The following is a 23,834-nucleotide window of genomic DNA, read 5'->3' as shown; positions in this document are numbered from 1 at the left end:
GATTTAAGTTCTTGGAGGCAGGAGCTGGGTCTGCATTCTGAACCCAGGGTAAGCAGGCACTTCCCATCCTCGATGAGCCTTCCAGCTCACAAGTGGTAAAGCCAAAGAATTGGCACTAATCAAGCTTACCAGTTCCACTTTCCCTCTGAAGTTGGGTGGCAAGCTTCTTTAAAAAAAAAAAAAAAAAAATCAAAGGAACATTCAGAACCGGAGAAATCAAATCTCAGATCTGAAAAGGATTTGGATCTCATCAGTACTCCCCCCTTCCCTTTGTGTGTCTCCGTAAGTTAATGATGTGCCACTCTGAGATAGGCCCTACCCCTGTCAGACTCCAAGTGCCCTTGATCTTGTTAGAAAGATTAGAATCTCTTCCCTAGAAGGCAAAAGACTCCCTATGCCATTTTCTGTTAGTTCTCTGGGTGACAGTGACATCATGACCAACACACAGGAAAGGGATTTAGTTCTTAGAATGGGGGAAGGATGTCTTTTGAAGACTGAAAGAACTTTTGGGCCCCAGCTACACGAGGAGACCTGCCGATGCTGTGGCCTTGCAAACTCAACCTGCTTCTCCTCAGCTCTGCACAGATCCGTGTGGCTGCAGAATCAACCTGCAGGACAGCGCTGAGGCTGCCTTTGGGAGGCCTGGTCTTGCTGGTACGAATCCAGTTTTCTTACTCCTACAAATGTCTCCTCTGAGCAAGGCCTCAGCTTCCAGCTGGCGCCCACTTCCCTCCCCTCAACTCCCAGAGGGGCAGCTCAGGCCCAGCTGCTTTTATCCCCCCTTCTGGTTTTAGGTGGCCTCTATGGGCCACAGGTACTCATCTCCTCTCTGCGGGATTGGTGTGCAGTTCTCCTGTTTGGAGTCAGCAGAACTGCACCACGTGGAGCAAGACAAATCCGCAATCACTCCAAATCCGCAATCACTCCCGTGGGGTGATGGACAGGTAAGAGATCAGTCATAGAGCACGTACACACTGAAACTATGAGAGCCTTCTTGCATCTATAGCATCACTAGGCTTCCATCTGTAAGGAAGACCCAATATTAAAAAGTAAAATACTGAGTTACACTCCATGAAAAACTCACACACTCTTTAAAGCACTGTGAAAATAATAATTTGATTTGTTTAAGTCAGTACATATAAGCACAGCAAAACTTACTAAATCAGGTTCCTTCCAGGGCTCATCTTCCCAGACTTTCTGATAAAGCTCAATTTAAAGTGGTACCCAAAGTGAGAAGATGGGACTAAAGGAGGAGGGCAAAACGTAGCCCTACTGGCCCTCGGGCTACTCCCTTAAAGGAACATGGAAGCCAACAGCTGAGCAGCAGATGGCCCTATTATCTACAGGCTGGCCTTCCCAAAAGGCTAGGCAACAATTATATTAACAACTGGAGGATGGTGAGGGTGACCACATCCTGTGACAAAAGCACCTCTGGAGATACCCTCTGGGATCTCAGTGTCTTCCTGGGAAAGGGTCCACCCCAGGACTGTACCCCCGAGCAGAGCACTAGGGTCCCTTCACTAGCAGACAGTGGTCCTCACTTCCTATCCAGGTTAGTCCAGGGCTCTGATATTTGGTAGTGGGAAAAAAAGTGAATGACAGGTGATAACCACTGCTCAGGGACCAAATACCCACATTAAGAATGTCACCATGAGCTTGCCTGACCAGTCAGCTTCCTAAGGAGGGAAGGGGGGTCAGTCTTCCAAGAAGAGGAACTGACCACAGAGGGGGAAAGGGGGCTTAAAAGTCCCTTATCAGAGGGGCATGGAGAGGCCAATCAGTTGCCTCTCGGGGAAAGGGCTGCAGGGGGGAAGCGAAAAGGCTGGCCCCTTCCTCCAGGTCACAGACAGTACCTGTGAACGTTTTCTTATGGTTTTTCCAGGCCTGAGCTTTTATCTCTAGTGGGATTTCAACAGAATAACAAAGTAACTGATCCCAGAATCAGAGCAGGTTTGAGGGATGGTCTTGGACCACCAGGACTCTAAGACACACCCAAGAAGAGGGAGGACAAATAGCACTTGGTATGTCACACACAAATCCTAGATCCTCTAAGCCCAAGGTTGTCTTTCACATTCAAACAGAAATGTGAAGATGCACTGCAACTCCACTATATGGATTATTACAGCTAAATAAAAGCAACTCCTGAAGGCTTTGTTTCCTTGCTCATTTTGGGTAAATTTTTTTAATCATTTAAGATCAATTTATAGATACCTAAATAGCCTCTCATTCTCTGGCCCAAGAACTAGTGACAGCATTTTCCTCCATTAGACAAATAAAAATTTAAACAAAATTTCAAAGGAAAAAAAAACAACCCAATGAAAATAAAAAGAATGTTGAAAAAAAATACAAATCAAAGAAATTTATTGGTGTTGACAAAAATACATGATACAAAAAACAAAACAAAACAACACAACAGAAACATAACCAGAAACCCCAGCCCACTGGACCCACACGCCTAATGTACCAGCAGTGTCCAATCCCAGGAGCCCCAAGGCATGCCCTTAATTCATGAGGACCTCCATCTGCACCAGCCTTGCATTGGTGTCCCCAGATGTCCGGTAGGGTATCATTCCAGCAAAGGTAATCAGGGCTCGGGCTTGACTTCGGAGTTGCTGAGAAAAAGGGGAGCAAGAGTAAGAAACTGGTCAACTTTCAGATCAAGATATGGCAGTGAGAACCACCTCCATGTTCTTCCATTCTCTATCCTGTGGTACCAAGGACAGAGCCTAGTGGGCAGAGGACAGTTCCACCTGCTACTGTCAGACTCCTTCGGTGTGGTGCAGGGTTAGCTAAGTTTGTCCACTGGGGCCCTGGTTCCATGGGGCGTCACAGGCCTTCTGTTAAGCACAAGACTGATGGGTCTGTCAGGAGAGCCACCTTGCCCCACCTCATTGACTATTTCTGACACAGCCCTGAGCTTCAGAACTGCCTGCTCACGTTTTCTGAGCCTCTCTGTCTCCTGGATGGGTTCTGGCCATCTGCCTCTACGAGGATTGAGCTTCTGAGGCTCCCATGAGGCACCTGCAACACCAGAGGTGAGGGCTGTGACTGTGGGCAGCCCCAAGTCCCCTCCTCTCCCCTTTTCCTTCCTTCTGTTCCGTCCCTTTCTCCCTCCTGACATGTGCTTGCCCTCCATTCCCAGGTAATAATATTAATGAACCCTTGGACTATTCTAGGAGGGAAAAAGAGGCCCCTACAAATTTAAACTCAGATGTTCCAAAACAGAAAAAAAAGTCAAATTTCACTCTGCTTCCCAAGTGAAAAAAACAAAAGAAACCCAGGAGAACAGCTTCAGATGACTGCTGCCAAACCAAGACGGAAGGCCTGGGGTGGCCTGGGGTGCCCCGTGCTGCAGTGTGCTGGATGCTTGTCAATAAGAAATGACACAGCATCTGGACTAAACGGGGGCAATCTACAAACACCTTCTGGATCAATAGCACTTTTAAGAAAAATGAGAGACACTTGACACTTCCTAGATTTACTTCCTAGATTTTCATTTCAGAAAACTGAAAAGCAAACACTTTTTACCTATTATGTGAAAAAAATTGGCAATTGTGTATTCTTATTAATGTGATGAGAATACTCAATGAATTTCCTTTAAAAGTCAATCTTTAAAGTGTTTGGGCTTTTGTGCCTGATTTGGTTGCCTTAAACAAGTTCTATGGGGGGGTGTTCATGAAAAGGACCGCCCCCCTCCTAGACAGCATTTCACTTTAAACCAGGAAACCACTTGGTCTAGCAGCTTTGATATGTAAGTTTCTCTCCAGTCTTACTCACCCCACCCTTTCAGAAGGAAAAAGAAGAACGGTGGGCAGGAGGAGAACAGAATGGTTCTGCTCACTGTATACGAAAACCAAGTGCCTAAAAACAGAGCCTGAACCCCACACTGAAGGTGCTGCTGTGACAGCTCCCTTCAGAAGAGAGACATGGCTGCCAGGCCACCAGCTCCTGTCTGTAGGCGGGTCCTCCCTGACCTGTGAGCGGCTCAGAGCACCAGGAAGCGCCCACCATCTTAACACTCGTATCCACAGACACCCCTGCACTGGGTTCCTTCACCATAAACACAGAAGCCTGCCAAGGGGCGCACACGGTGAGCCCACCACGGTACACCCAGGAACAGGCTCTCATCTGCCTGAGGGCGAGGGGCAGACCTGTGATGTCTCTGTACTCTGGCGGACCAGCTGACCACTCAGTGGATCTTCTCTGAGCATAGTCACCCATATTGCTAAATTTCTACCAGCATCCCCAAAAGAAGCTCTGTTAAGGACAGTGCCTATGGGGGCCGTAGACATCACTGGAGACAGAAGGCAGGCTTGGCAGAGTTTCTTACTGCCCAAATCAGGTTTGGCTGTTCAACACTGTCCTGAGAGTCTCATCAAATGTTAAGTGGAAAAGTTATAGGAAAGAGAATTTTAAAAAACCCCAATTGACTTCATGGCTTAACTGCATCAATTACCTCTGTTTTTTTTGTCAAATCAATTGGAGAATAGATGCTGTGTTTTATCAACCTGTTCTATCTCCCTATCTACCTACCTATCTCAGTGTTCTACCTACCTGGGCTCACTGAAAGCCCCACAGGTGACAGAAGGGGTACAAGTTTAGGTGTCAGACAGACCCAGTTTCCAGACATGGTCCTTGCTCCTACCTACCACTGCGGGGCCCACAGGGCAAGCAAGTTGCTTCTCCACTCCAGGCCTGTTTCCTGATCTAAGCTGGGGTAATAATGCTGTCCTAGTCATCTCTCTTGGGCCATTGTGAGACTCAGAAGAGAAGCAATTTACATTAAATTAATGTGTTGATAAAAAAAAAATAAAGTATGGTTTTGATGAAAATGTTTACCAACGAGCTGAGACTTACAAAATGACCTTATAACTTAAAATGAGCAGAAAGTCCTGTAGAATCAACTATAAATTAGCATCTGTTTGATTTTCTTCAAAGGTGATATTTATAGATCTAGCACTTTTTTTTTTTTTTTTTTTTTTAAGCTTGAGAAGAGCAATCCTCCTGACCTGTGGTCTACCCAGATGCCACGTTGTAAGGGAAAAACATGGATTAGGGTCAGATGGTGTCCTAAGAGTGTAATGACTTTCCAAACCAGAAAGGTGGCTCTCAGCAATGTTTCTCACGAACGCTGGGATCTTACAGAGTCACGGTCCTCGATGACTCGCTGGGGCCTGGATGCCGAGGATGGACTGGTCCCCTTAAGCCTCTTAAACTGTGTGAACAAGATGTTCATGGTGGCAAGAAGAACTTCTGAGAGGTTGTGCCTGATCTATGCAGAGAGAAACACAGGGAGTAAGGAAAAGAGCCAGCAGCGAGTGGAGAGAGGGCGGCTGACTGCCTGTCACACCACATCCCACAGCTGCTGGCAAAGAGCCGGAATCACCAAGAAGCTGCCGATGGGGCTGGAGCGTCAAGTGTGACCGCGATCCCCGAGCAATGCTGCTCGGAAGGTCAGGTGGCCACTCCTCCTGCTCCCCTCACGGTGATCTCTTGGCAGGGCGGCCCAGTGATTACCAAAAGCAGCTGGATTTGCACATCTGCAGGTCAGGATGCACACACCAGTCCTCCCCAGTGCTGGCCACCCAGCCTCAGACTCAGCTGCCTCCTCTGCACACGCATGGCCCAACCAGAGCCCTCGGGGACACCTATGAGGCAGGCCCTGGTGCATATTTTAGCCCATATTGCAGTGAACAATGTGTCTAGGAAATGGCAAGAAATAACAAAGAAACGAGGCTCACAGCAGGTGGAAGGGGCCACTGGCAAGGGATAAGACCTTCTAATTCTGTGCCATAGTAGACTTGCCCTCCTATGCTGGCCTTCCTTCTCTAAAATAGAAACTTTTTTTTTTTTTTTTTTTAATTTAAGAGGCAATTTGCTTTAGGAGAAACCATTGTAAAACCTCACCAGTGAGAATCCCAGAACCAGGTGGTTCTGGAGTCTAACTCTCTGTGCTTGAGAGAAAAGCCTTACCTGGGCTGCACACAGGAATGATGCGGTGTGTGTGTGTGTGTGTGGGGGGGGGGACGGGGACCCAGACCATAGCCCCTACCAGGGAAAGCGGAACCTCAGGCGGTAGGGCCTGCACAGGAACGTTTACTAAAGCTCTCCTAGCGATTCCAGTGTGTAGCCCAGCAAGCACCCCAGGCCACACAGTGGCAATGTGCTTGAAATCCTGCTCTGGGCTCTGGGGCTCCTAGGGTGATAACCTACTCCACTGGTCATGCACTTGCTTTTCTGGGCAAAATCTTTCTGAGAAGGGAAGAACGGCAGCGAATCATGACATGTTTCATGCATCCAATGGAAACTATTCAAGATCGGAGTTAAGCATTAGAGCACCCTCTAGTAAAAGTGGACCATAAAAAAATGAAACCAGTCCTCAGAGGATCAACCAGAAACCTGTTTCTCCCAAGAACATGTTCCATATACTCACAGGAAAACTGGGATATCTGGAAACACAGTCTGGGTGGTTACTGTACCTAGAGCTCATAGTTATTAGCTACATGTTAAAAAAGCTTCCAGTGGAAGTGAGGAAAACAGGATCCCATAACTCAGAAAGAAAAGGACTTACTTCATCGCTGAAATTTCTGAAGGCAGCTACTCTCTCTTCCACACTTTCCTGATTCAGGGGCACCAGCTTCAAGCGATCAATTATCTGTTTAAAACGAACAACCATCAGCCTCACATGACAAAGCATCGCAGTCACTTCATCTTCCTAAATTTAACCGTCAGCATACACCGTGTTCAAAGGGCTTTTTCACAGAAAAAGCGACTCTCCTTCGTACACACAAAGGCTTTGATTCTAACTTGCTGACTAACTCAATTCTTACCCTCACTTTCTGACACGATTTTAAAATTCAGAGGTTTACTTTGAGAAACCTCTTTTCAGATTAAAGGAGGAGAGAAAAAAGAAGAAAACAACAACAAACAAGGAATGCAGAAATCCCCTTGAACTCCCAGGATCACACTTGTCCCTTTTCATTGCACAGGCACACTGGTGACATTTTCTTTGTTTTAAATGAAGTCCAGGAGGCACTTTGAATTTTCAAGGGCATACATTAACCTGTACTTCAAACACCCCTCCTGAAACTTACATCAAAGGCTCTGTCAATGTGACCGTTGTGATACTCATCAAAAAAGGTGATCAAGTCCAACAAAAGGTAGAATGTGGAGTCCACAAATTTATTTGCACTTATTCCCTGAGTCCTGTACCTGAAAGACAAAAGGGGTTTGATTTCTGTGTACTACATAATGGTGGGACAGCATTTCAAATGCTCTGGAATCTCTCAAACTTTGTGGATGAGGGGGACTGAGGAGCGGGAAACAGTGCTGAGTGTGTGTGTGTGTGTGTGTGGGGGGGGGGGGTGCAGGCGCGGATAGGAGGGGTTTGGTTTGAATCTACCTACAAATATTTCACATGATGCAAAACAGCCTCAACCACCATCTTGGCATCTATGAATCTCTAGTGAGGGAGGGAGGTACTGATGGGCAAAAAGCCCAGCAGCCCAGGCTAGGGGTTATTTGGTAAGTGGAAGTATCTCATCTGCCAAAGACTGTTCTTTTGTGTTACCCCAGGAAAGCATCCCAAATCCATTATTCTCTGTAAAAGGCACAAAAAAATAACATCTTTTGTCTCAGCTGGGAGTTAACCAGCTGAAGTCTGAATAACTCAGTCAACTGAAGGGGATTCTATAACACTGGCCACAAGAATCTGCCTCTCTCCATCTTAGCGTGGTTCCTAAAGCCTTTGAAACGGCTAGTGAAAGTGTAAGTAACAGCACACAATGAGCACAGGGCCTGGAACTCAACCCAGTGTGCGAGACACACCCTCCCCTGGGCAAAAAAGCCAGGTGTTATCCTAACACCAGGTGTTAGGATATGGGAAGCACTGGTGGCAGGGGAGTGGGCAGAGCACCCTGAAAGCTGTTTGCTATGGCTGCCTACTACAGCCAACACGCACGGGGGCAGGCCCAGATGGCTTGACAGGGGCCTTGGCCCCTCAGAGCCAGCTCTGGCCTTACCGCTCAGCGATGGAGAGCGCCATGTTCTTCAGCCGCTCCTTATTGGACTGGGGGGCACTGATCTGAGGAACAACAGGACTCAGCAGTTTGTTCATCAGCTCCAGAACCTTGTCTGCATTCTGGTCAAGATTTTAAAATTAGGAAATAATCAATAACAAAGAAAAATGAAATAACCAAGACAAAAAGGGAACTTCCTGGGGTGACGGGTCTGTCTTAAGGAGGGCAGCAGCTGCAAGACACACAGCTGTATACGTAATAGATGTATGCTTTCTACATCAGAGTCACACCTCAATCTAAACATTTTTTAAATTAATAAAACATGAATCATAACCCTCTTCTTTGTCTTCTCTGATAACAGGAAGAATGTGATGCTTCTTAGGTCATCTCAATTCTCAACAGTCACGTGTTCCATAGGGGATCTTCCAGCTCTCTCAAAAGGCCCTTGCTGTGCCATCGTTCTCGGGCACACACTGTGCACCAGCATGTCTGGGGCTGCCAGAAGGTGAGCATGATGGCATGTTTACCAGCAGCTTCACCGACAAACGTGATGGCTGCTTCTGCTGCTAACAAGTGAGATGACCGCGCAGTGCCTACAGGACACCACTCAGTATGCAGCTCTTTTTGGCCAGAAACATCTTAGGAGCAGAAGTAACAGTGTAAACTGGGAATTTCACCTTGACTGGTGAAATTATACAGTTAATACTGCCTCAGTGGTGGAGAAAATGCTTCAGCTGGGGAGCACTACCACAGAGATGCTGAAACGCTGGTGCATTAAATGCCAAAAGGCCAGCACGTCTATCAAGTGCAGAAGAGGGGAGAGGGCACATTTTACCTTGGCAAGGTCATAAAGCTTTGCTGCTTCTTCAAACAGTCCTTTATTTTCTGCGACGGAAGCAACTTTGTTGATAATAGGCTTTGTGTCACTAGTAAACTTATCTATGACTCCAGGCTGACAAGACAAATTATGGAGGGGGAGGAAGAGAGAGATGGGTACACACAGCTATTATTTTAAACACACAGAAGCAAAGAGGATTCAAGAAAAAATACTTTAACTGAAAATGCTTGCCCTGAGCAATGCATATTTTTCTTCAGCTAGACCCTGGCTTTCTTGAAGATATAAGGTCCTATTAAAATTATGGCAAGAGATGAAGGAAACGAAACACGAAGGAGCAGACTCAATGAAGACACAGAGGAGTCAGCAATAAGACATCCGTGCTTTTGATTTCCAAAATAACCCAGGGAGTAAGTGAAATTATCAATGATTTTAAATTTGCTGATGCTCAGGAACCACAGAGAAAACTCAAGAGGCTTGGGAAAATATTTGAAAGATTTGGGGTTTGCTTTCTAAGACAGATGGCAAAAGGAACTCAGTGCTGAAAATACATGGCAAGAGGCGTCAGGACATTTAAGAAACCAAAATCACCATCACCACTCAACAGCACCCAAATGGTCAAGAGAACATGGGAGAGGCCTCGGGAGCCAGGCATAGGGACGATGGACTGTGTATTCTGATCTCCACTAGTGCTGAACCAAGTCGGGGTGACCTGCCTCCTCACTTTGGAGGCAGCACAGGAAACCAGTAAAGAACATGAGCTCTGAGGCCAAAAGGACCGGGTTCAAACTGCAGCTGGTGATCTTGCTCTCCATTTCTTCACTTGGAAAACAGATAATAATGGTTCCCACCTTGCTGGATTATTGTGTCAATTAAATAAGAAACCATATGCAAGGCATCAGCATAGGGCTGGCAGCCGTTCCTGCCCAACAAGCAGCGGGGGATGACGACATGCCACCACCATCAGCATCATGGGCCTTTCTTCTGAGCTGGATGGTGTGAGCCCATCTCAAGATTTTCAGGCCAACACATCTGTTTTTCCGAATGAAGAAAGTGAGTCCCTGAGGGGCAAGGGACACTCCTGAGGCCACAGGGAGTTAGGGTCAGGGCTGACCTCTGACAACAGGGCTTCTGTCCTTCTGCTAGGACACCCAATGGTGAGTCTCAAGGAAACTGCTAAGGCGCCACTAGAAAAGCTACCTCATCATAAATTTACACATTAAGGAAAGACATAAATGCGTAAAATCAAGCCATCATTGGATCTATAATTTTCATTCTGTTTTTTATACTAAGCAACTTCAGATCTGCATCAGTAGTACTTTGAATCCTGAAATCTGCCTGTATTCTTGGGACATTCGTGAATCCCCAACGAAGGCCAACGTTTCTCCAGGGACACATGTGACCCACCTTTCTACTTCCGTCATTCTCTAGTTTCCCAAGTATCATATCAAACTGTGGAGGAAAAAAAGTTTACTCAATTTACCGGACAAGGATACAAACGTAATACACAATTCTTTGGAGGCAAAGAGGGGAAAAAATGGGGGTGACGGGGAATCCTACACAAACTAGGCAACAGTGACACCAGAATCAATATTTTCATTGTTTGAAATCAAAGAACACAGCCCCCCTCCTCCCCACGCCACATCCACACAAAATGCGGAGGGAGACGTGCAGCATTGCCTTAAGGAGAGAACTTGGGAACTGAGAGCTGGGTGGGAGGTGGGGAGGAGGCCGACGTACCTCTCGACTTTCGATTACCAGCTCACTCACACAGCGCAAAAACATGTTTTCTCCTTGACTATCTTTCTCCTCCCTGTGGAGGCACAGGAGCACCTCAGTGTCTGGTGTGGACACAAGGTCTCCAGCAGGCATTCTCAGAATGGCAGAAACCAACCCTAGGTGAAGTACGGGGTTAAAAAGCAAATGTACCTGAGGAAGTAGAAGTACTGGAGGGCCTCCCTTGGGTCCGTGGACTCAAACTTCCTGGTATAAAGCATGAGTAGCCGCACAAAGTTCAGCCGCCGCATGCAAGGAGGGTCACCAGGCTCATGGCTGACTGTACCGTGGGGGGACAGAAGAGGGAGCACCAAATGGGAGACATTGGGGACACAACTCCTCTGACCCACACCACTAGGCTCAGCATCATTGATTCCTGCAGCCCAACCCACATTTCCCAATTAAGCTCTGGACAGTCCCCTCCACCACCCTGACTGCGATTTCTCTCCTTGGATAGAGGACAGAAAAACAGCCTTGGTGGTAAGAAAACAGTCTTCACGTGCTGGTCTTTGAATGAAAAGATAATACCGCAGACCACCCACACAGCATGCACAGAAGACTGGCTGACTGGGGTTTCTAAGGTCATCACAGCCAGAGCCTAATGGAACCAGACGCAGGACTCCAGGGGCTACCTTGCCTGTACCATTCTTCAGGCAATCTGGCCGCAAAGCCAGCCCTTTGCCCAGCACTTCCTGTGTTTAACACTCCGGGGAATACGAGTCGGGGAAGAAAGCAAGGACTCAATCCTAATCATCTCTTTGTTCTGAAATGATTGATTACATCTGCCCAAAGACTCAGTGGCGATTCCTTGGCCACTATTACGGATGGGGGGCGTCACTGTCCTCAGTCATGCATACTCACGGAGCTGAGCACTCTGTCCTGAGGATTTTAAAAGCAGCTTCAGCTCGAACAGCACCAGGGCCACATGGACAGCATGACAGCGCAGTCGCTCCATGCGGAAGAGAAAAGCAATGGCGGCTTCGAACTGCGCTGTCAGGAACAGCACTTGGAAGTAGAGGAAGGGCTGCTGGTTCACCGTGAAGTGGGACTCACCTGGGGGAGGGGAATAAAGCCCACTGAGAAAAGCTGCCGATGGCAGCCCAAACCCCAGCAGAAGCCTTGGGCGCCTATTGGCCTTCCTGGGTGGGAAGAAAGTACCAGCACGAGCCTGAATTAATGGAGGGGACTCTGGACACAGTGAACTGCCATGTGAAATGGACCTGATCCTCCACCTTCTCTAGACTCACAACTGGACTGGCAAGTAGGGCTGTGCTGTAAAACTGCACGAGGCTAGAGAGAAGCAGAGTCAAAGACCCGAGTGCAGCAGGCATTGCTTGCCCTGTACCTGGAGGAGCCACTTCCTACAGAGACAAAGGAGACTTCAAAGAAGCTTCAGTTCACTCACAGTCATAAGTCAGGATCCAACAACTACTGGCCACCAGGGGTGTCTTCCATCCTTTCCTCCCCAGATTTTTAAACAATGAGGAGAAAAAGGGAAGACAAAGACACTGTACTCTTCTTCATGTTCACTGACAAGAGCCAGGGGGAGGCAGCAGCTAAGTCCTCTCCCTGAGCAAATGTTCCCCACAGCAGTTTGAGGAATTAGAGGAAATCATTTACTGCTGATGACCAATAAGCAGAAACATTCATTCCATAGGGCCACATGGCCTCTACTTCAATTTGAATGGATCAATTTCAAGACAGAGATCAATGATTCTCTCCTCTTACCCACCTAAGGTAGCTGCCTTAGGTGGGTAAGAGGAGAGAAGGTGGTTGTGCCCGAGATCTTACCATAGTCTTCCAACAGCTGTTTCTGGAACTGTGAGAGAGTGAGCCTGTCTTGTGGGGAGCTGGTGCCATCGTCATCAAAACACACTTGGTTCAACTAAACCCCAAAAGAAACACGTTAGTACAACTACATCTCGGGCCACGCGTGCGGCTGCTCAGGAGCCACACCCAACACTGTGAGCTGGAGTCTGTGGCAGAGACTGCAGTTATTAGCAGGGAGTTAGAAAATTTAAACAATGGAGCCAGGAGACAAGAAAGCCACTGGTGCTGATAGCCTCACTGGCATCACGCACTAAGTAGGTAAAACCTGTGGCCGGAACTGGGGTAGAGCAAAGGGCTGATGCCCTGCCCAAGCCAAGAAAGCACTGCTGACCTTCAGCCACAGGTAGTCCTCGGTTTTGTCTGCCACTTCACTCTGATTGTCAGTGACATCGCATCTGCCAATGATGCAGTACACGGCCCGCTTGTAGGGGTCTGTGTTGTTCCTGAGGGCTCTGCGGTAATGAAGCCGGAGCTTGTTTTCCGTAGCTGGGGACAATCTGAAGACAAGGGACCAGACAGACATGCTCAGTGCACATCCCCAGGGCAAGTGAAAGCACCCATCTCCCAGAGCTGAGCTGCTCAGCCCTGCAGCACCTCTGCTTCCGCCTGACTCCGCCCAGTACCAGCACTCCTGGCTGCCAGCTCTATCACTAGGACCTGCAGGGTCAGGTCAGAAATGCTGACGCACCAGCGCTCCACTGCGCCACAGCAGCTCTCGAGCAGTTCCCCTCAACGGCCTCAGCCCCCTGAACTGCTGCTCCCTCATTCATGTGGGGTCGCCTCCCAAATGAACTGCCTGCATGCAAAACCTTGCTTCGGGGTCTCCATCACAGGGAACTCCAAGACATCAACCCTACTTTAATATGAGCAAGACAGGGACTTGCACTTTCAGACAACATTTTGACATGGCAGGACTGACACTGCCCTTGTTTGTCATAGGTACAGCTGGAGTGACCACTGCTATTTCTTCTATACACAGACACATCAACTAGGCTTGAATATGAGGTTGTATCCAATTATGTTAGCAAAATCCAGAAGAAGACTAATGCTAGCTAGTTCCTTAATGTCACAGAACTTTTAAAAAGCTTAATAAATTGATTTAAGGTCATATTATAAACTTTTAATTCTAGCCTTTGAGTTATGAAGTCTATAACAACATATTTCTGCATCGGGCTCACCAGAATAGGACTCTGTAATACAAACAGTCCATTTTAGCCAGCACCCTGATGAGCCCTGGGTGTTCATGCTAAGTCAGATCACGCTCCCCAGCACACTTGTGCACTCGCTGGATCAGGGAACTCCCAAATGCAGACGTGTGCTCGTGTGTAAACAGCCATGAGGGAACAGAGCTTTCCTTCTGTGTTTCCAGTCATGTTCCCAAGAGTTCTGCTCACTTTCTAAGCTTCTTTTTTCCCCAAGTAGAAATTTATTTTAAGCATGTGAAGGAAAAGGGAATGATGTCAGTGAAGGCCACCCCCTGGATTACACGTGGCTTCTCGATGGGCCACCACACTCCCGTACCTTCTGTCCTTGCTGTTCATGTACTCCTGGAACCAGGTCTTGAACTCTCCCAGCTGGTGCTGGGCTCGGTTCACCACCTGAGAAGCCGCAAGCAGGTCTCCGCAGCGCATGCAGTAGTAGATCAACGCCCAGACAGGGTGGCCCTCCACCTCTCCATCCTGAAACAGGACAGATGGTGCTCAGGTGACAAACCAAAGCTCACTGACTGCCTCCTGGTGTGCCAGAGCCCAGCGCAGTCCCTCTCCTAGGCCAAGTCACTTGATTCTCACAGCCGCCCCATGAGGTAAGAACCATTAACAGCCTCTTGCTCCCTGTTTTCCACAAAGAAACTGAGGCAGGGAGGCTGAGTGACCTGTCCAGGTGAGTTAGGAAGTGGCAGTGTGGCCCTGGAGCCTGCCCCTAGAAGTCCACTCACCCAGTCAGTTTTCCCCAAGGAATCTACAGCCAGTCCTGTTTTCCCCAAGGAATCCCAGTGGCTTGCAGTCATCAGATGCCATTATTCTGTGGTAACTCAACTTCAACTAGCCCCAAGAAGCAAGGGCTAAAAACACCACTGACCAATAAAGGAGCATCATTATCTACCCAAGTGTATAAAATCCCAACCACCAACCAGGAGCCATTTCCTTCATTCAAATGCTGAGCTCCTTGTATCAGACACTTCAAAGCCCCAGGAATCTGAGGCAGCTCTGTCCCCACTCCCCCACTACTGCAGGATCTACCTGAATCCAGTCCTGTTACTGTCGGCACAGCAGGCCTGCACTCACCCAGCCCTGCTTCTCCTGACTGCCCTGGAGAATGTACTTCCTACCTCCTTTCTCAGCCCTTCCCTCCCTTCTCCTAGCAAGATCTTTCCAAAACTCACATGGCACCATGTCCCCTGTCCACTTAAACCCCTCTGTGGACCAAGACCAAAGTGCTTGTGAGTGTGGCGTGCAGGCCTTCTCCGCAGGCCCGACCTTGGCGAGCCCTGCCCATGCCCCCTCTCCAGGTGCTCTCTGTAGCCTCGGCGCATTTGTTCCCGCAGTTCTCCCCACCTGGAATGGCCTTTCTGGGGCCTGGGCTGGGGAACACCTGTTCTCTAAGAGCAAGTGTGACCTTCACTTTCTGTACAAAGCCAGCCTCCTCTATCTAGATCCCCCAGGTTAGGGCATTGTATATCGCGTGATGCTTGATTATAAGACGATTCCCCTAGCTGGATGGTGAGCTCGGAAGGGCTGCATCCTAGAAACCCTTCTGGCTAAAATTTCACAAGTCATCTCTGACTCTGCGTCTCACACCCAAGTTCCTCTGAGAGTCCTCACAGCTCAACTTTAGAATACGTCCAGAACCCAATACCATCTTCCTCTCCTGCTCCTTCACCCTGGACTCCACACGACCAGGCCCCCATCCTCACCCCTCCCTGGTCTCTTTTCCACACATACACATTTTAACTGCAAACACCTAAGAGCAATTGCTCTGGGGCAATCTTGACCACACAGAGGTTGCTAATACCTGAAGTCCAGGTAAGGGAGCTGGAAGTTTAATGTTCAGAAAACTTCGCACCAACTGATAAGTCCCAGGCACACCACCCAGCTGGGCCTGATGCAAATTTCCAAACACAGTCACAAGGGTGTAATTCTTATAACTGAAAAATGTAAAAGGGAAAAACAGGAGGTTGAAAACACACATTACACACAATATGTCCACACCCATGACATTAGTTTGTGATTCTACAGAGCAGGGCCTGGGTTTCAAACCCATCACACAGGAGGAAACAGTATGTTTTTCATGAAATAAAATACATTATTTATCACTATAACAGATTTCTCCTCATGGCAGATACTCAATAGGAACACAACTGTGGGCCTCAAAGGCTTCCAGGGCTGATGTGTAGGGGCTGCTCCACCCACTGCCTGGCTCTCCAGTGGGTTCTGTTTAAACTTTCTATGTGAACTAGGACATTTTCCTACTTAACCTCAACACCACAACACCAAGAAACATTAACAAACCTGGAAGCCAAATAACAAAGAGAGTCAACCTAGAGGCTCATTATGAGACATTAACAAACCAGTAGTGGGCTGGAGCTAAGAGCGCTTGCTTAGCATGCATGAGGCACGGGGTTTGATCCTCAGCACCACATAAAAATAAAACAAATAAAGATATTGTGTCCACCTAAAATTAAAAAATAAATATATTTTTTAAAAAAAGAGTAGTAGTATCTAAATACACCTAATGTCCTTCATGGTTTATTTTCTTTTTCTTTTTTTTTTTCTTTTGGATACCAGGGATTGAACTCAGGGGCACTCGACCACTGAGCAGCCACATCCCCAGCCCTAGTGTGTATTTTATTTAGAGACAGGGTCTCTCTGAGATGCTGAGTGCCTCCCTGTTGCTGAGGCTGGCTTTGAACTCGTGATCCTCCTGCCTCAGTCTCCCGAGCAGCTGAGATTAGAGGCGTGCACCACCATGCCTGGCTGGTTTGCTTTCTTTTAAAATCCAGGATCTAGTCCAGGAAATATATGGCAACCAGATGTCATGGCACTGTCATCTCCCTTGCCCTAGGGTAGTTCTACCTCCCGTTTTGTCTTTCTTGACACTGACCTTTTTTAAAGAACCCAGGCCAGCTGTCTGGTGGAATGTCCCACAAAGCTGGATCATTTCTTCAAGATTTGACTCAGGTTCAACTTTTTTGCCAATGACCCCACATGGATGCCACTGAGTAACCTTTCTTGCAGGGTCTCATAATGAGCCTCTAGGTTGACTCTCTTTGTTATTTGGCTTCCAGATGTTGTCCATCAGATCTGTCCACTACAATTTAATATCATTCCCTTTGTAATTCATAAGTAACCTGTGGGGTATACTTGAGAGGTCATGTGACTCTTCTATTTATCAACAATCTTTTCACCTACTGGCTTTAGTTTCCACTGGTGGTCATTGCAGAACCAGTCAGGACCTTAGAGACTGCAAAATGATAATTTTCTACCTTCCCTTTTATTTGGTAGCATCCTTCTTAAAATCCTCTGTACTATTTTTAAGTGCTTCCATAACAAGATTAAACTGTCCAAGTTACTGATATTCTAATATATGGTTTTAATATAATTTTAAATACTTTCTGATAAGAATTAAAAATCAAACTATAAAAATCATATATTGTACACATTTGTATCAAACTGTGTAAAAAATAAAATCAAACAAAATACTCATATCAAAATGTGAAAAAAAATAACAAGGTAACAGGAGCTTCTGGATGTAGGTAGAGGACATCTTCTCTTTTTTTGGGTCTTCTTTTTGGTATTTTTCAAAATTTCTATAAGAAATATGTATTGTTTTTATAATGATAAAGAAACACTATTTAACAAATGTAACCAGGTCCCTACCACTGAAGTATTTAAAAGCGGAGGTTGGATAAGAGAATAAAGAGTCCTGTAGCAGCTGGAACAAAAAGGTGCCCGCTGTGGTTTCTTCCAGCTTAAATTAAGATGATTCGTGTGCTGGAAAGTTGAAGAAGGAGGTTAAATTCCTTGAGGACTAAGAAACATATATCCTGCCTCAAACCTGAGAATGTGGCAGGGAAGAGATGGACTGAGCCCACCACATTTTCTCAACACTTTTGGCCTGACACATAAAAAATTATTTGGGACTGGGTCTACTTTGCCATCTGATACATTACATCACTTAAAATACTGTATGTGTACTGTCAGCAGAAAACATTAGCAAAAATACTTTAAAACTGAGATTAATTATTCTAAAATATCTCGTCTATAAAAAGGTGATAATGAATCCTTCAAAAGGATGCCATCAGAGAGCAATGCCACTCTAGAGTGAAAAAGAAAATAAAGTTACGATAGTCATGGGTAGGATACTCCAAAATAGCTCTGAGAAGTGCTGTTGAGGGAATTAACGGAACAAGATAATATTTTAAAACGAAATGAAATGAATAATAAAATAATAAGTAATAAAAGGGGATGACTTGCCAGAGAAAAAACAAAGGCAGGCAGGCTGGCACCCTTGTTGAAGTCAGCGCCAAGTTAAGGATGAGGTTGACGAAGATAGAAGGATCCTGAGCAGCATATATTTACATCCCTTTAAAAATTTTCCGTATGCTTTTACATGGTGTAAAAAATATTGTGGCTCATATTTTGCTGACTTGTAATGAATAAATAGTACCCGTGCATCAGGTTTTTGTGGAGGGAAATCAAATACACCCAAAACTTAATTACAAAAATTTGGCTAAAGCCTCATGAATTATTTTTATAAAACTTTACGCCTAGGCTAGAGGAATTTGGAGTTTAAGATCTCTCTACCAGGGGATGGAAGCTGGTGAGTGTCCGTCTAATGCTGTTCATTCAAACCCGTTCTCTGCGCACCAAGTGTGTACCACCTCAGTTACATACAGGAAATCTATGACTTCCTAATGAAGCATGATTCTGCTGACAAAAGGCAAACACACAAGGCTGTGGGCAGGTGCAGAGGTTCAGTGCAAAGGCTGCAGTTTAGTGAGACATTCAGCTGGGCTTTCTGTCTTGCACCAACAGGGAGAGGCTCTGTCTCTGAAAGAGAGAGAGTCCACAGGGAGGGATGAATGGCATGGGCCCCACTAATGAAGGGGACAATACTGAGGGCACAAGGGCACAGTCCCAAATAATTTTTTATGTATCAGGCATAATTTTTTTTATGTAACAGCAGCCACCTCTGATTGGTAAGAAAGTGGCAAAGCAATCAGGCATTAGCATCTGGGAAACCCTCGGATTCATAGGGATTAAAAGAGTGGAACTGGAAAGACAGCAAGGTTAAGGCTTCACGTGGTGACACCTACTGGATAAAGACTCGAATGCTGAGGAAACAAAAGAACCTAAGGTGTAATAGCTGAACCGCACCAGGAAGCAGAATTATGACCTGCGCGTTCCAGCCTAATAACCACGAGGACTCCGTGTGAAGGGACTGAGAGCAGAAGAGAACCAATCTAACAGCGCTCCCACTCACGTGACTTTCACGTGTGCTCTGTCACCACTGCAGGAACAGTCCTGGCTCTGACAACAGGGTGCCCCTCAGCCCTGCTCATTGTCTCAATGACAGGGGCCACAGGACAGTGAGTCCAAAGACGATGAGACCCCAGGGAGAGCCGGTGTCGGGGAGTGGAACGGGCCCATCAAGCTCCTGCTGCCTCACCTCTGCTCGAGGTACCCCAGCGCCTGCCTGACGAACTCCATGCGCACTTCCACGCTGCTCCGGCTCTTCAGGGCGTCAGTCGCTGGTGCCAACAACACATCTGTCATTTGTTTTACCATGGTCCACATGTCAGAAATGCTCTGGGTGTAAACGAGACTGCACGTGATAATGCTGCAGGGCTGGAGGAATTACTCGGCTCTCACAGCGCTGACCTGGGCGACGGGCAGGCTGAGGGGGAGTGAATGTCTTCTGTCTGAGACCCTCAGGTTCAAGCAAAGGGCAGAAGATGCACCTCTGCTCTGCCAGCAGCCCAAGTTCCATCCACCTCTGAGCACCCCCATCCCTCCCCGCTCTGGCTTCCACATCAATTACCATCCAGCCTGACACAACCACCTACATAATTACAGCCACATAAAGTAACAAGAACACTGGATCTCAGTGGGCTCTCCCTTAAGAGAGAGTGAATACGTTTATAATCACCAGAGTTCTAAGAGTTTAAACTCTAGGGCTGCATTTTAGTCCTTACAAGGTTATTTGAGTTTCTTGAGGCTTAAAACAAGAGTTTAAACTAAATAATACAGGTTTTGTCCTCCCAGGGACTCTCCAGAGGCCATGGCTCTTACCCACTAGGTGAGCATCCCAGCCTCCATTCTCCTTCTCCCTCACTCCCTTCTAGAGCTCCTCCAGGAAGAAGCAGGCATTCTTTGTGCTAATATCACACAGCGGGCCTCCTCCCTCTCCTGAGTCCTCCTGGCTATAAATCTCTCTTTAAAAAATGTCTTCTCTTAACCTCTGGTAATACTCTAAGGAATATGGCACTGGATGGAGAAAGAGGCTTACACCTTTTTAAAGCAAAAGGCAAAAGTCTGTTTTCATCAAAAATTAAAACCGCAGAATATCCAGCCAAGTGCGTGTTGCCTTATATTTTGCTATTTTACAACAACCCTGTATACGGGTGTTTGCTTCCATGATCTCTCTCCCTCCTGGAACCCAGCACCGACTTCTTTGGTGGTGTTTGTGTGGTCATAGGATTGACTGCAGTGCTCTACCCCTCAACTACATTCCCAGTCCTTTTACTTTCTATCCTGAGACAGGGTCTTGCTATGTTGCTCAAGCTGTTCTTGAACTTGTGATCCTCCTGCCTCAGTCCCCAAAGTAGCTGAGATTATAGGCGTGCACCCACCATGCCTGGCTTCACTTCTTTGCTTTTTAATTTTTTCCTCAGAGGAGAAAGTTGTCCAGGGATAAGAGTAGAGGGGGAATAAAAATTGGGGGTAGGAGGTCAGAGAGGAATGGGATGAGGGGCGTATGAAGAAAGCTCAGCTACCTGAGTCAAAGAGCTGGCAGGTGTTAAGACTATGTCACCTTTATAATTCAGCTCTCCTTAGAGGCCTCAACGGTCTGTCTGGGGAGGGAAACTGATGAGTGGAGAGTCAAACTGTCAGAACTTTAAAGCAACGATAGCTTAAGGAGAACTCTTGCAACTATTAATTGAATTGGCTGGGTTTTCTGAAGATACATTTTAAAAAATATTATTATTTAAAAAAAAAACTCCAAAACTATTTAAATAAACCTCTGAAGAACAATTAAATTTTACTCCATGGAACAGAGTGTTTCTTAATTGCACTTTAGCCAAGTCAGCAAATTGCTAATCCCATTTGAACACGGGACCCCACCTTTTGACACAGGCTAGCTGTGGTCACTACCTTATCATCCAGCTCTGCGACGGAAGCACAGAGGTCCACAAGGTTAGGCTGCAGATGGCCACTGACAATCTTCTCATTATAGATATAAATCTGGAATGATGGAAAGCAAAGTAAATGGCACAGTTTCTATTTTCACTTCTTTTTAAGATTTCCTGAAACAGCTCCGAAACCAACAAATGGTCAGAAGTTTCCACAGACCTTCCCCTCCTCACAGTGCTGAGCCAGCCATACTGGCCAGCTCTCTGGATCTGTGCCTGGGTTAAGGGCAACACACCAAGACTAATTGCTTTCCCAGCCTTCCAAAAACCTGAAGAATGAGAGTAAGGTGGTCCTGGGGAAGGAGCACCACAGGCAGGGAGCAAGGACCAAGGAAGATGACAGGAAGACAGGACAGTGGAACGGTTTCGGCTGCTACTTCCTAGAAGTCAAAGGCCGGTTAAATCCTGGTCTAAGGCCTGAATGGTCCCACGTCCAGGGTCCATGGACTGAATAAGGAATGTCAGGTTGCAGCCACCACACATTAGATTAGCAGTTGCTGCACAACTGGAATATACGTTTTTCCTGGAAAGAACCTGCTCTTTAGGTAGAATTTTCTCCAAAAAATTTAGCAAACAAAAAATTAAAACTATGTGAGGTTTAAGGTATAAGGAAGCCACTGGTACTTTGGCTTTTGTAGGGGGTCGGGGGGTACCAGGGATTGAACTCAGGGGTACTCAGCACTGAGCCACATCCCAGCCCTAGTTTGTATTTTATTTAGAGACAGGGTCTCTCTGAGATGCTGAGTGCCTCCCTGTTGCTGAGGCTGGCTTTGAATTTGCAATCCTCCAGTCTCAGCCTCCCAAGCTGCTGGGATTACAGGCATGCACCACCGTGCCCAGCTGGATTTTATTTTTCTAGTACTAAAATAACGATAGTGAAAACTAGTAACTTCTACTCTTGTGGAAGACTTCACTTTGTATTAGAAGTCACTGCTATTCTAAGGACTGAAGAGAACACTGATGTTAGATAAAGCGACCCTGCTGAACCTGAATTTCCTCTATTTTAAATGGAGGACAACAATACCATTTAGCGTCCAGGTCTGTTATAAAGATTAAATAAAATGGGCCAGGCTCAGTGGCACATGCCTATAATCCCAGTGGCTTGGAAGGCTGAGGCAGGAGAATCACGAGTTCAAAGCCAGCCTCACCAACTTAGCGAGGCCCTATGCAACTCAGTGAGACCCTGTCTCTAAATAAAATACAAAAAGGGTTGGGGATGTGCCTCAGTGGTTGAGTGCCCCTGAGTTCAATCCCCAGTACCAAAAATGAAAATAAAAAATACACGATAAGGTATGTTTATTCACGCAATGATCACTTATTGGGGGTTTTCCCTTTGTAAGGTACTATGTTAACATGTGGTGCAAAGAATCATTGTCCATTGGAGGGGATGGCCATGTAAACAGATACAGAACATCCGGGTGCTCCAAGTGCTATGAAATGTTACACTGTAGGAAGTTTTTGTCTTTGCAGATATAGAAAACACATAGTTTCTCTCCTCAAAAGCTTATAATTTCATCAGGCCTGAATTCCTGTGATGGCCATGGCAATGGACAGATTCAGCCCTGTAATGAAGGTGAAATTTAAAGGGTGTCGATGTGCAGGGGGAGGGAGGAAGGGAGGGGGAGAGAGAGAAAGAGGGAGGGAGGATGAATGGATCTAAAGATTGAAGCAGAAAGAAATAAATGGAGGACAGTGGTAAAACATGGATTGGGAAGAAAGGGGAACCCATTTGTGGGAAGCTGATAAACTGGTTTCAGCTGCCTGCAGTTGGAAATGACCATGGCATATTAAAGGAGAGAGACTTTTACAAAGCATGGAAATGTCTTTCACAAGGGGAAAAATAAGGATTTCTGGTAATGCCAAAAGCCTACCAGGTATTTGGTTAATGCAGAACTTCAGTGACTAATTAATTGGCAACTGAAGCCAGAGACCTCTGCTAAAGAGCACAAGGTGTAAGAATTTCTTGTGGCCATTCTCTCCCCTCCATAACTGTTACCTGTTTATTCCTCCAACCACCTGACTCCAGGCTGGAGAGAAGGAAGGAAGGAGGTAATGCTGAGGGCTACGAGGGGGCACCAACGTGCTTCCCAAAAGGCATGGGAGTTGGTACTATCTGAGCAGGTGTCCTTCGGCTGCTGCTGGTGCAGGATGATCTTAAGAGGGGTGGAAGCCCATCACCTTTAACTCAAGGAACAGGTATGTTTCCCCTTTCTGATACTTTATGGAAGAATATGACAAATTATAATAAAACGCAGTTGGCTGGCAATGCTTTATTCAAAAAGTCCACCCCAGGTATGCCTGTCCTCAGGCCTGTTTCAGTCCAGTGGTGAGTTTGTGCTTACCAGACTAAAGCACCTCAGTCTACACCCTTACTCCTGCACAGTCATGATCAGCAACCGTAAGCAAGATCCCCATGTATCGGGAGCTTCTTCAAGATGGTAATGATATGAAGTAGCTCAGAACACTATGCTTACCAAGGCAGAGAGACATATCTCTCAGCAAGGGGTGAAAGAAGGGTTTCTGATCACACCATTGGCTCACCAGGTAACTCAGTTAATACAGAACTCCATTTGCTACGCAGGGTAGTTTCTCAAGGCTTTACTGTACACAGAGCCACTGCCAAGAATGCAATATGGGTTGCCTGGTCAGTGTAGACGGCAGATTTCAATTTCCCCACATCAAATCTGAGTCATTCAATTACCCTATTTGATAGAATTTTCCAGTGGCCTATATGGTAAAATATTAACCAGTACTCTACATGAAAACCCAACTTGCTTTCAGGGTTTGACTTTCACATGAAATTATCGTTCCCTTTGATTCCCAGAGGCTCACATGCATTTTCCTGGGTTAAGTCCTTGAGAGCATGCTCACCTGCCGGGCATACGCCATCTCAATGCTATCCAGAGAGCTCCGACCAGGGGGACCCACATCATTGATGTAACTGGGCTGTAGATAAAGACAT

At 46.6% G+C, this 23,834-nt stretch overlaps 1 protein-coding gene and 1 long non-coding RNA gene across 4 annotated transcripts in view; one reads left to right on the top strand and one right to left on the bottom strand.

Annotated features, from left to right (window-relative positions):
• LOC139702744 (uncharacterized) overlaps positions 1 to 8,860 on the top strand; it is a 49,445-nt gene extending 40,585 nt beyond the window's left edge. Inside the window, exon 4 of one of the 3 annotated variants that reach the window (XR_011705340.1) lies at positions 8,380 to 8,860. This is a non-coding gene — a long non-coding RNA (uncharacterized lncRNA). Of the gene's footprint in view, positions 1 to 575; positions 627 to 4,985; positions 5,151 to 8,379 lie in introns of those variants that run through there. The other 2 variants (XR_011705342.1, XR_011705341.1) reach the window with 2 other exon arrangements.
• The window catches only part of Nup93 (nucleoporin 93), a 98,356-nt gene continuing 76,866 nt past the window's right edge, over positions 2,345 to 23,834 (bottom strand). Inside the window, exons 6-22 of the mRNA XM_071604807.1 lie at positions 23,744 to 23,818; positions 20,835 to 20,924; positions 19,129 to 19,268; positions 15,472 to 15,604; positions 13,981 to 14,138; positions 12,791 to 12,956; positions 12,421 to 12,514; positions 11,491 to 11,682; positions 10,783 to 10,909; positions 10,594 to 10,666; positions 10,261 to 10,305; positions 8,854 to 8,970; positions 8,022 to 8,140; positions 7,095 to 7,212; positions 6,572 to 6,655; positions 5,144 to 5,272; positions 2,345 to 2,612 (exon numbers count right to left, since the gene is read on the bottom strand). Of these exons, the coding sequence (XP_071460908.1) occupies positions 2,502 to 2,612; positions 5,144 to 5,272; positions 6,572 to 6,655; positions 7,095 to 7,212; positions 8,022 to 8,140; positions 8,854 to 8,970; positions 10,261 to 10,305; positions 10,594 to 10,666; positions 10,783 to 10,909; positions 11,491 to 11,682; positions 12,421 to 12,514; positions 12,791 to 12,956; positions 13,981 to 14,138; positions 15,472 to 15,604; positions 19,129 to 19,268; positions 20,835 to 20,924; positions 23,744 to 23,818 (1,971 nt within the window). The 3' untranslated portion in view covers positions 2,345 to 2,501. The remainder of the gene's footprint in view (positions 2,613 to 5,143; positions 5,273 to 6,571; positions 6,656 to 7,094; positions 7,213 to 8,021; positions 8,141 to 8,853; positions 8,971 to 10,260; positions 10,306 to 10,593; positions 10,667 to 10,782; positions 10,910 to 11,490; positions 11,683 to 12,420; positions 12,515 to 12,790; positions 12,957 to 13,980; positions 14,139 to 15,471; positions 15,605 to 19,128; positions 19,269 to 20,834; positions 20,925 to 23,743; positions 23,819 to 23,834) is intronic.

Source organism: Marmota flaviventris, chromosome 18 (assembly GCF_047511675.1).
Source record: "Marmota flaviventris isolate mMarFla1 chromosome 18, mMarFla1.hap1, whole genome shotgun sequence".
Taxonomy (NCBI): Eukaryota; Metazoa; Chordata; class Mammalia; order Rodentia; family Sciuridae; genus Marmota; species Marmota flaviventris.
This window is presented reverse-complemented; position numbering and strand designations above follow the sequence as displayed.